The following is a 12,159-nucleotide window of genomic DNA, read 5'->3' as shown; positions in this document are numbered from 1 at the left end:
AGTGGGAAGTGTCAGTGGTGGTATATCACGGCAGGAGAGATAGGAATCCGTGTGGGTGGCTTGACATGCAATACCCTGGTGTCTACAGACTAAGATTTGAAACACAGCAGAAGCAACACCTCTGGCGTGGCTGATCACTGTTTTAACGCGGTGGGCTCACATGATATTGTTTTTTCAGAGACCAAGGTACTTTGCAAACCTTCGGGCTACCATCAAAGATTTGTCCATGAAGCCATCCAGATATATAAACACAGACACAATTTCAACCGAGAAGATGGGTACAAACTGATCAATCATTGGAAGGACGTTATTAACCATTTAGGTCATAACTGGCTGTGATGTCCCCTTCCTGCCCGCCTATGTTAGCAGCGTCTCTCGGCTCTCTAAGTCACATTCACTAACACAGCTTTTCTCTCCCCCTGCCCCACCCCCTCTCTCTCCTCCTGTCGCCGATCCCTCTGTAAATTGCATCCCCACCCGCTCGCTCATTATGGCAGCCCGTTCCATCCCTCTCCCCTCGGATTATCTGTCGCTTACTAGCCTTCTGTTTGCTAGCCTTACATTTACTTATATAACCCCTTGCTTGTCGCAGCTTTCTCACCATTTTTCGCCTGATGACGATTGCTTGTGTTGCGTCTGAAACGTCGTGATCTATTATTTTTCTACCTACGTGACTTTACCAAAAGACCCAAAGAGTATCATTAAATTTCGATTTAAAGCTTTCGTGACTGCAGGGATTCATCTTCTGGGTTCTTTCGGTAAAGTCACATAGAATGGATATAAAATAATAATAACAGAATAAAATACAATTTACAGTAAAGGTGAAGAGGTCACCTGCTGGCAATCTCTTAGACTAGGGCAGGGGGTCAGCAACCTGCGGCTCTTTAAAGATTGGTTCCTGACGCTATTTATAAAGAACCACCGTCTCGTATTCACATGCATTGCCGAATTCGTCCACTTACCCTCTTCTTATTATGGTTGCCGACCCCTGGACTAGAAGGATCCCACGGCTTTGGTGACCCACTGACAAGGCTTCTACAGCTTGACAGGCGTGCCCCCATACCCAACGGCACTAGCAAAGAACCAGGTGCCGCCCGCCCCACCCCTTACACTCACCTGTCCCCTGCGGAATGCGCGGGGGCGGCCATCGAGCCAGCGGCGGCCCGAGTCGCCGCGCTCCCCGTGCAGGTGAACGCACACGCGGCCGTCCGCCCCGCCGCCGCGCGCCTCCCCGGTGTGCACCTCCACCACGTACAGCAGCGCTGGCGGGGCGACAGCGGCAGGCGGGGGGGATCACGGGGCGACAGCGACAGACAGGGGGGTCACACTACGACAGAGACAGGCAGGGGGGTCACGCTACGACAGACAGGGGGGTCACGCTACGACAGCGACAGGCAGGGGGGTCATGCTACAACAGGCAGGGGGGTCACGCTACGACAGGCAGGGGGGTCACGCTACGACAGGCAGGAGGGTCACGCTACGACAGGCAGGGGGGTCACGCTACGACAGGCAGGGGGGTCACACTACGACAGGCAGGGGGGTCACGCTATGACAGGCAGGGGGGTCACGCTACGACAGGCAGGGGGGTCACGCTACGACAGGCAGGGGGGTCACGCTACGACAGGCAGGGGGGTCACGCTACGACAGGCAGGGGGGGTCACGCTACGACAGCGACAGGCAGGGGGGTCACGCGCGGCGACAGCCGAGCCGACCGAGGGTTCAGATATTCGGCACTGATGTTGACCGTGAGCAGGAATCCAACTCGCGTCGCCAGGTTCGCCAGGTTCACAAGCTTCCTAGTGCAGTGCGCTAACCACTACAATACTGCAAAAATATACATGCGTGCACACAAATGAACGGACAAAAACGGCCACAATTCGCCACAAAGTGCCGGTGACGTCGCCAGAGTGCTCGCGCGAAGCGAGGTGCACTTTAATTGCACGTGAAGCATGGAAGGCTCGCCGCTGACAGGAGCTCACGGGACAGACCCAGGTGCCATTGGTCCACTGACTGAGATGGCCGACAGATGCGCCGCCTATGCTCCCTACTGTGCCAACTCGCCGCGTTTTAGCCGCCTGACGCTTCGCTCGTCGTTGCTCTGCCCTCCGTTGCTGCTGGAGGCCGACTGCAACCGAACGCCCAGTAGCGTCCTTGACGAAGCTCCTCCATCGACGCATGCGCACGCGCATGCAAGCACACACACACGCACACGCACACACACACGCACGCACACACACACGCACACACACACGCAAGAACACGCACACGCACACACACACGCAAGAACACGCACACGCACGCGCAACGCACGCACATACTCACCGGGGAGCGGGTCGACCCCCGGCCGCAGCGCCGGTACCTCGGCGTCGTAGCGCCCGCCGGGACCCCCGCCCAGCCACGCCTCGACGAGGAAACTCGTCTCGGGGGGCCCCCCAGCGGGGGGCGTGAGACGAACGCTCCGCAGGAGCCACGCCGGCAGGGGCGCCCCCCAGCCCCCACCACTCCCCGCTCCGGCCCCGCCGCCGCCCCCCCCCTCCTGCGGCACGGAGGTCACGTCGTCCTCGGGGTCCACGGACGCTCGCAGCTTCAGCAGCTCCCCCACGCGCGGCACGTCCCACTGCACGGGGCGGGGGGGGGGGGCGGCAGACAATGCGTTTCCACGGTGATGCCAGCGTAAGGTCGCAAGAGGAATCGCGCAGAACGTTTATGATATTCCCTGCGAGGAGCGGTCATCGTGAGGAGTTTAATGCTCGTGGCTGGAATGAACGGAGTTGCGTGAAGACCCCAGACGTAGTGATTTTTTGTTTGTACAGCGATTGGCCATGAGGCCGAGAAGATCAACGCGCCGCCCTAGGAACATGACTCCATTGCGCGTCTGACTCACAAGCCATCGTTAGAAACTTGGCCTTCTTTTCCGTGCCAAAGCCTTCGGCGCTAACTGAAGGCAAATATTGCCTCTGTGACAAAACACAAATGATGATCTTCTTTGGTTCTTTCGGTAAAGTCACGTAGAATGAGAATAAAATAATACAATGAAATTCTCACGACGTTTCGGCCACAACACAAGTAGCCGTTGTGGCCGAAACGTCGTGAGAATTTCATTGTTTTATTTTATTCTCATTCTACGTGACTTTACCGAAAGAACCAAAGAAGATGAATCATTGCAGTCACGAAAGCTTTAAATCGAAATAAAACAAATGATATCGGCGTTGTGTCGCACGACGATGAACCGATTGGCAAATCTCGGAGAGAGAGCAGAACGGCCCCATCCTGCACAGGCGAGCAACAAAATAAACATGCCACTACCACCCTGCCACCGTCCGTCCGGAATTCGTCGTACGTCACTCAATGTCGTGGCCTACACAAGACACACCTGTTCAGATTTGCCTTCCCACTAAATACAAAAAAAACGGTTTTTCCATTGTTTATTCTTCCGTCACGTATATTTTGCATGTATCTATGTATGATGAACGTCTTTCGCACCGTAAGAAGCCAACCGTGCTAACGAATATAAATGCGATGTCTTCATTGCGCACGGTTGCACTTTATTTTGCTCATTCGGTGTTAGCCGCTGAAGTTGTGATGGGATTTTTTTATTTTTGTTCCACACTCCTGTAGGCTGTAACGTTCCCATTCTGTTGTAATGTGCAACCAATGCCGACTTCATTGAGGACGATATTGCCACGTTAAATAAAGATTCACTAAAGTGCCGGGGTGCTGTTGGGTATCGGGAGGGCGGGGGGGGGGGTGGACGGGCACCGTGAGCTCGTGGCAGGAGGACAGGACATGGGTGTGCAGGATGGTGCTGCCCCGCGTGCCGTACAGCGCCAACCGGAGGTGTGGGGGTGCCCGGGCCTCCCTGTGCGCCCCACCCTTTCCTTCCCCCTTCTCCCTCCCCTCCTCCTTCTCCTCCTTCCATTTTTCCTCCTCCTCCTCCCCGTCCGAGCGGGGAGCTCCCAGCACAGTGATCTTCCACTGCGAGGTGGACGAGAGGTCATCCTTCTTCTCCTTCTTCTCCTCCTCCTCCTCCTCCTCCTTCCGCTCTGCCTGGCGAGACTCCGTGAGATGGTTCGGCGTCTCCGCCACGGCCCTCTCGCCTGGCAAGGCACGTGGGCACAACACGATGAAGCACAGAACCTTGGAACCAGCATTCTGTGATTGTCTATGAGGTCAAGCACACTTTTGACATGTCACGCAAAGCAGCAATTGTTGAATATCAACAAAACCCGAATGGGAATTCTGAGAGCTGGAACCAGCTGAGTGAGATGAACGTTTAAGCAAATACAGTCTGTTCACCTAATGCAGTACACCATGCCGTGCCAGTGTGCCCTGCCCTGCCGTGCCAGTGTACCATGCCAGTGTATCATGCCAGTGTGCCAGTGTGCCGTGCCAGTGTGCCGTGCCAGTGTGCCGTGCCAGTGTGCCATCCCATGCCAGTGTATTGTGCCAGTGTGCCATCCCATGCCAGTGTACCGTGCCAGTGTACCGTGCCAGTGTACCGTGCCAGTGTACCATGCCAGTGTACCGTGCCAGTGTGCCGTGCCAGTGTGCCGTGCCAGTGTGCCATCCCATGCCAGTGTACCGTGCTAGTGTCCCAGTGTACTGTGCCAGTGTGCCGTGCCAGTGTGCCGTGCCAGTGTGCCGTGCCAGTGTGCCATCCCATGCCAGTGTATTGTGCCAGTGTGCCATCCCATGCCAGTGTACCGTGCCAGTGTACCGTGCCAGTGTACCGTGCCAGTGTACCATGCCAGTGTACCGTGCCAGTGTGCCGTGCCAGTGTGCCGTGCCAGTGTGCCATCCCATGCCAGTGTACCGTGCTAGTGTCCCAGTGTACTGTGCCAGTGTGCCGTGCCAGTGTGCCGTGCCAGTGCGCCGCGTCGTCTCACCCAGGAGATGGAGCTTGCGCACGGTGCGGCGCTCGCCCATGTGGTCGTCGAGCCAAGCCCAGCACGGGAAGAGCGACTCGCGTGCCGCCGAGTTGGACTCGCGCACCGTTACCATCTTCACGAAGAGCCCCGAGCCATATCCCTCCCCGTCGTGCCCGATCACCACCTTGCGCACCTGCCCCAGCGACACCGCCTCCACCAGGAAAGAGTCCGTCTGTGCGCGGCGCGGAAACGTTGAGTTGAACGTTAATAAACGTGAGCGGGTCCTGGGGCGGGATGCCGGGCGAGGATCGTTTCGCCAGAATCAGAATCTTTACTTATCCTGGAGAAATCCGATGAGCTATGAAGCTCTTCTTCACAGATGTCCAGAAGGGGCGGGCCAAAAAATTACAACAACAAAGTATCAACGAATGAGAGAATGCGATCGAGGGCACGTCCGCCGTGGAGACGGAGGAAATAACACGCAGAGGTCCGCACAGGTGGGCCAGGAACCTGGAACTTGCCGCACCTCCACCACCGGCCCAGCGGGATCACTCACCCGGCCCCGCTGGAACTTGAGACCCGGTTGCAGCGAGCGCAGCAGCTTGCGACAGCCGGTGTCGCCCGACTCCCCATACAGCGTCATGTACACGCCGGCAAACGTCTCGGCTCCCCACCGCTCGCCCACGTGCACGGACACCACGTAACGATGGACTGGCACCGTGAGGCGGGGGGGAGGGGGGGGGTGTGGCGGGCAGGGGGAGGAAAGTTGTTCACCGTCAACGTTCAGAATATCTTTAATAAATAATTTCCCCATTTCTTTTTGACATTTTTTTAAGCCTCCGTGACTGCAGGAGTTCATGTTCTTTGGGTCTTTCGGTAAAGTCACGTAAATAGAAAAAAATATAACAATAAAATGATAAAAATGAAAATAAAGTGAATACAAATATCACGACGTTTCGATCGCAACACAAGCAATCGTCATAAGGATGAAAAAAGGAGGGGGGGGGGAATCTGCTAAGGCAGGCTGTTTTAAAGGTTTGAACTTATACATCTGCAAGCACTCAGCTGCCAGCTGCCAGCGGCCAGTGCCCCAAGCTATGCCCACATCCACGGATATTTTTTTTTTCCATTTCAAATAAATTCATCTTGAAAAGTTACAAACGACGTGCATCTCTATGGAGCCGCACTTGAACTGCCCACGAACTGCACGTAGCTAGCGAACAAGGATTCGCCATCCCCCGTGGCTCAGAGGTCAGAAGGCTCAGTCGAGATCCTGGGATAGAATCCGGTAAAGTAAAGAGCGCTTCATCCTTTACCCATTTAAACAAACTGCTGGAAACACACATTGAACCAGAATGCTCCCAGGCTGCCGGACTGTGCGTGTACACGTACGTATGTATGTCGAACTTCTTACGCAACGTACATAGCCAATCGTGCTACTTGAAGGTGCGGTAGGGAGTGGGGGGGGGGAGACAACCTGAACACGAAACTAAACGCACACGTTCACCATCACCACTGCCCCTCCCGCTGCCCTTGCCAGGGAACCGCCCGCTCACCGGGCAGGGGCGACCGTCCCTCGGGGGCCACGGCAAACTCCCGCGCGGTGCCGCGCTTGCCCCGCGTGCGCGAAAGCCACCCGCGGGCGTCGGCGGGCGCCAGCACGTGGCCCGTGGCCACCTCCTCGAGCCGCAGCGCATCCAGGTGCCAGCCCTGCCACTCGGAGGGGTCCTCCACGCTCAGACGCACCTTGTAGAGCTCCCCAACGTCGCCCGGGTCCACCTGAAGGGGGGGGGGGGAGTTCCAGGATGAGCCCACAGGCGAGAGCTCGACGGTTACGCGACGTAAGGGTGCGAAAGAAGTTCAACATCCCCTCTACAGCCTCTCCATTAAAGCTGTTAGCGAGCATCTATGAAGGCCGGCACGGCACACGAGGGGGTGGGTGGCCAATACCACGCCCGGTCGCCTTTGTCTTCCTCGTGGTGATGATTACGCACCGCACCAGGTACTCATCTGAGGCCGAGTCGACCTAACGCAGAGCGCTAACCGCTACACCATCGCTCCCCACAACGGTTGGCTACGTACAGTGCGAAAGAAGTTCAACATACATATATACCTCGCATATTTTATTCCAAGTCAATTGTCCACGTTTCTGATCCATACGTCACGTAATAATGTAACATTTCCCACTTGTAATGGGACGTCGCTGCAACATTTGCTGCTCACTCTCTAAGACAGATACCGACTCGGAGGCGTGAGGAGGAACCACAGACGAGCGGGAAAGGAAGCGGCCGTGCGGTGAGCCAGCACCAAATTCCCCTGCAAGCTCTGCAGTCCTCTATATATATTTATAAAGGTGTTATTGGCCGGTTAATAAGGGAGGAAATCGGAGCACCCGGGGAAAGCCACATGCGTGCAAAGGGGGCGACACTCTTATCCCTGGGGTCGGCAAGCAAAATAACAAGAAGAGCCATTTCTTTTCGAATTACGTAAAAAAAACCTCAATATTTCAGGAGCCGCATTGCACGTGGTGAATACGAGACGGTGGTCCTTAATAAATGACGTCACGAAGCGGTCCCTTAAAGAGCCGCACGCGCCTCCAGTGCCACAGGTTTGCCGATCCCTGCTCCATCCCATACAAGAAGGGACAGGTGGAATTCAACGCGATGCCAGGCTGTGTGTGAATGCAGCGGCCAATCATCTCAGTCAGTCGACCCATGGCACCTGGGTCTGCCCCGTGACCTCCAGCCAACGGGCGTTTGACACTTCACGTGGCCTTAACGTGCACATAGCCTGGCACAAGCGCCGTGGTGACGTCACCGCCACTTAGTGGCGAATGGCGGTTGTTGTCGTTGTTGTTGTGTGAATGCTTTGTCCAGGGGGCTGCGTCAGTCGGACCAGGAAGGTGTCGGAGGAGCCGGGCTGGAAGCCCAGGTGGCCCGGCCGCACGGACGGCAGCGTCATCTCGTCGGAGCGGCCCTGCGCGCCGTACGCCACCAGGGAGGCCGAGGCGCCCAGCGGGGGCAGCGAGTCGGACGCCGTGATCACCGTCACGCGGTAGCGCGTGTCTGTGTGCGTAGGGGGGCGGGTAGCGGTGGGGCAGCGGTTAGCAGGCTGCGCTATGAACCCGGCGACCCGAGTTCGATTCTCCCTCGTGGCCAAAACCAGTGACGATTATTTGAACAGGTCATGGGCCACCCCTAGGTCGACTCAGACTCAAATGAGAACATTGTCACTGGGGAGACTGCGGTCAGGACTGGTGCTGGCCACCCACTCCATCATGAGCCGTGCTGGCCTTCATGAGTACTCGCGAACAGCACTTGCCCACAACATTTACAAAACCGCCCGATGATGCTGGATGTAATTACCAGCGAAACATCGTACTCAAATTGTAAATGTTGTGGGTTTACTCTCCAACACACCGGTGTGCTGAAGTAGTAACTGATTGGTACGTTACAAACCTTACTAATTGGCTGTGTCGGGTGGTGGTGGGTTAACGACACATTTATATTTACGTGATATAACCCCAAAAAAAACCCCTTTATTATGTAATGGCCTTGATTGTAAACTCACCTTTTTTCGGAGTCTTGCCAATCTGTATGGGAGCTGAAAAAGAAAGTGTCATGAGCGCAGATCAGATTCGCCGCCATGACCGTACAGTCTCACGTCGGAGGCCGGTCCCATTTAAAACCGAGATCTCTCTTTGTGACCCTTTTTATTGCCAGAATCAGAGACGAAAAAAATAAAGAAATGGCTTCGCCCTTTCTGGAGACGTTAAGATGTCACACACCAAATGTATGTACTGTATGTTGAACTTCTTTTGCACCATACGTAGACAACCGTGCTCATTGGAGGTGACACCTTTTACGAGACTTCAACTCTTGCATTCACCACACATACTTGTGGTAAAAATGTTTCCATGTAAAACCTGTGGTAAACCATGATTGCTGAATTCCAACCCCTCCATTAACCTCTCTCGCCTGTTCTCCCAACTGTCACCATCACCACACCACCACTTTTAATAACCCCACCCTTCACCTCAACCACTTTCCTCGTACATACCAGTATTTTTTTTTAAATAAACGCTGTAAAGTGCCTCGGAATAAGGCGGCTTATATATAATCTAGATGATATCAGATAAGGCCCTCGGCCGTGCGGGCTCACGGTTCGTGACACAGACACCGCATAAGCCCTCAACCCCGCGGCCACCCTAGCCGCACATGGCCACGCGTGGTTCCACCAGGACTTACCTTGAGCCTCCAGCTCCCGCTCCACCTTTCCGTCATCCCTGCCCTGGTCCAGCCACCTTCACGCCACATGTCGCACGAAATGTGTCATGGCCCGCGAACGTGATGGCCTTCCTCTCATTGCCACGCTTGCTATGTACGTATGTATGTTTAACTTTTTTTGCACTGTACGTAGCCAACCGTGCTAATCGGAGGTGCGGGGGAAGGATAACAAACTAAACATCAAAAGCAGTTGAAAAGAAATGAGTTTTCGAATCTAGATATAAAGTGCCATAGCTCCAGAGGCTTCCTAATATCGGAAGGAAGAGTGTTCCAGACGGCCGGAGAAGCGCATAAGTGTGAAACGATGCCTTGATTACTACTATAATAGCCCAGAAATGTCTGTAACGCGCGTGAAATCACTCCACATGCCGCACCCCCCCCACCCCCATCATTAATAATAAAATAATCACGAGCGGGTGGATTTTTTTTACACTCACGCGGAAGAAGGTCGAGTGGAAAGATTTTTTTTCACAAAGTCGCTTCAAATATGACGTTTCTTTACAGAAAGTGACGGTTAACAATAAATCTACGGAGCACAGTGCTACATCCATACGTGACATCACTGCAAAAGAGCCCCCCCCCCGTCATTGCTATCATAAGCAATAATTTTTTTTACGCAAATTTGCTTTAAATTTGACGTTTCTTTATTGATAGTTACTAAAATAAAAAAAATAAAAACTCTACGCAGACGTTTCTTTACGTAAATATTACAGCTTCCATCCTAGGACGGGCAAAAGGCTAGTTTATAATAATGATAATGTATGCGTACAGCCCCTTTGTTAATCCATTGCTGAATAAGGGCCTCCCCACACCGTGCAGATTGCGAAGGTTGTCTAAACAGTGGCCAGGAATTGAACTCAGGTCAGCAGGTTCGAAGCGCGGCATGCTAACGGCTGCGTCGCCACTTCCGGCGCCCGTTTACATACACAAGCACGACGGGACGGGTATACGCTAGATAAAAACTTTTTCTATGAAACTAAACTATTTTTTATTTTACCAGGTAAGGCCCACGAAGCCATATAGCTCTCTTTCAGAAGCGACCTGGCCACAAATGATAGCGCAACGAAGTGGCTTATCACGTGTCAAGTACTCTAAACGCGTGTTGACCGGAGAAAAATCCACGCAACCACGTTGAGAGAGAGACACGCAAACTTCAAAGATACAGGCGTCAGGGTCGGAATCGAGCCCACGACCTTCGATATACCAGGCGAGGCAGTGAACATCTCGCCACCACGGTGCCCTCTCACGCACACGCACTCACCTCTCGCACGGGAAGACGTATTCCCTGTCCAATTCGCTGCCCGTCACTTTCACGACGACCCTGTCCAGGAACCAGCCCTGCCCTGCAGCAGAGTGAAAGGTTTCGCAGCTGCGTGAGGAGTTGGGGGGGCCGGCTCACGCAAAAAATCTCGATCCGTCTCGCCAGTTTACCACGCGGCGCGCTCTAACGACGATAGCGGCGCTCGTTCGAAAGAAAGCGGGGGGGGAAATTTTCGAAGCCGGTCGAGCCACGGTCGGCCGTGCTTTTGGAACGTCACCTGGGCTCGTGCCGTCGTGACCGATCACCACCTTGCGGAGCTCGCCCAGGGAAACGGCCTCCAGCCGGAACACGTCCATCTGAGAGAGAGAGAGAGAGAGCGAGCAAAAAGGAGGCAGAGAGGGAGGGGGATTGGCGGCCTGTGGCGCCAGCACCGTGAGCCGCCACCAGAACCAGGCCGGATGCACGCGACCATGGCCCACATCCCACAAGTGAGAACTGTCCGCTGCTTCCATCTCGATGGGAGTGACATTCTGCAGGCGCTCTCCCGCTACGTTTGTTGTTGCTATGGGGCTGTGAAGCTCTCAGACACGTGCGTGTGCGTGTAGGGGAGCGGTGGTGTAGCGGTGACCCGGGATCGATTCTTGCTCAGGGCCAATACCAGTGACGATTATCTGAACCGGTCCTGGGCCTCCCCTAGATCGACTCAGCCTAAAATGAGTACCTTGTGCGGAGTGTAAACATCGCCACTAGGTAGATAAAGGCGGCCGTGCGTGGTGCCGGCCACCGACCCCCTCGTGTGCCATACGGTCCTTCATAGATGCTCGCCAACAGCACTTTCCCCAAGAGTTTGTCAAGGCTATACAGGGGGTCTTTATCAGTGTAGGGTTGTACCGCGTGTTGTTCGGCAACGATGTCCGACGTTTTGCTGCACACGCGGGGAGCTTAGAATAAAATTCCTGAAGGTCCCAGCGTGCGAAGCAATATGTCGGACATCATGCGTTCAAGTCAGATAGCGGGGATCTCCTATTTGTAGTTCTGAGCCAGCGTTAAGGGCATTCCACGTATATGTATCTACGTGCATGTATGTATGTTGAACTTCTTTCGCAACATACGAAGCCAACTGTGCTAATCGGAGGTGTGGGGGAAGGACAACACACTAACCACAACAATCAGTTCTAAAGAAACTATTATTTAAAAGTGCATAGCTCCAGTGGCTTCTTTGGAAGGAAGAAAGTAAGGAAGTGTCTATGGAGAGGGACTATCTATCCATAAGGACAACAACTTTTGACTTCGCACAAAGTGGCGTTAATATTATTGGTCCACACGCCAACCGGAATGTGAATTCAAGCGCGATCGCAAACCACCCGCTCCTCGCACTCCCACATTATCCGTCCCCCACCCCGTGCCGCCCCCCCACGCCCAGTGCCGGCCTCCACACCTGCCCCTCCTGGAAGGGGATGGGGTTGTTGAGGGAGCGGTGGAGAAGTCGGGCCCCCGAGTCGCCCCGCTCGCCCCAGAGTGACGCGTGCACGCGCGCGTCCGTGTCGGCTCCCGCGCGTCCGCCCGTCAGCACGCTCAACTGGTACACCACCACTGCGGGACACGAACAACCATCGACTTGTGAGCAACAACAACCATTGGCGTCTCAATAACAACGACAGTGACATCTCAACCATGGCAGCGACAAAGCTCCTGGGTCTGTTCATCAGCTTGATTAGACAGCAGCGTTGGTTTGACTGCGCAT

The 12,159-nt window shown here is 54.7% G+C and overlaps 1 protein-coding gene across 1 annotated transcript in view; it reads right to left on the bottom strand.

The window, feature by feature from the left end:
• The window catches only part of LOC116941771 (lipoxygenase homology domain-containing protein 1-like), a 109,763-nt gene that overhangs the window by 21,941 nt on the left and 75,663 nt on the right, over positions 1-12,159 (bottom strand). Inside the window, exons 29-40 of the mRNA XM_076066704.1 lie at positions 11,854-12,008; positions 10,693-10,771; positions 10,416-10,497; positions 9,116-9,171; positions 8,439-8,471; positions 7,764-7,933; positions 6,425-6,647; positions 5,425-5,579; positions 4,887-5,100; positions 3,760-4,097; positions 2,323-2,617; positions 1,117-1,262 (exon numbers count right to left, since the gene is read on the bottom strand). Of these exons, the coding sequence (XP_075922819.1) occupies positions 1,117-1,262; positions 2,323-2,617; positions 3,760-4,097; positions 4,887-5,100; positions 5,425-5,579; positions 6,425-6,647; positions 7,764-7,933; positions 8,439-8,471; positions 9,116-9,171; positions 10,416-10,497; positions 10,693-10,771; positions 11,854-12,008 (1,946 nt within the window). The remainder of the gene's footprint in view (positions 1-1,116; positions 1,263-2,322; positions 2,618-3,759; positions 4,098-4,886; positions 5,101-5,424; positions 5,580-6,424; positions 6,648-7,763; positions 7,934-8,438; positions 8,472-9,115; positions 9,172-10,415; positions 10,498-10,692; positions 10,772-11,853; positions 12,009-12,159) is intronic.

The sequence above is a fragment of the Petromyzon marinus genome, chromosome 12, assembly GCF_048934315.1.
Source record: "Petromyzon marinus isolate PM22_M1 ecotype Great Lakes invasive population chromosome 12, UKy_Petmar_22M1.pri1.0, whole genome shotgun sequence".
Lineage (NCBI taxonomy): Eukaryota > Metazoa > Chordata > Hyperoartia > Petromyzontiformes > Petromyzontidae > Petromyzon > Petromyzon marinus.
Note: the sequence above shows the minus strand (reverse complement) of the source record. Positions and strands in the feature narration are given on the sequence as shown.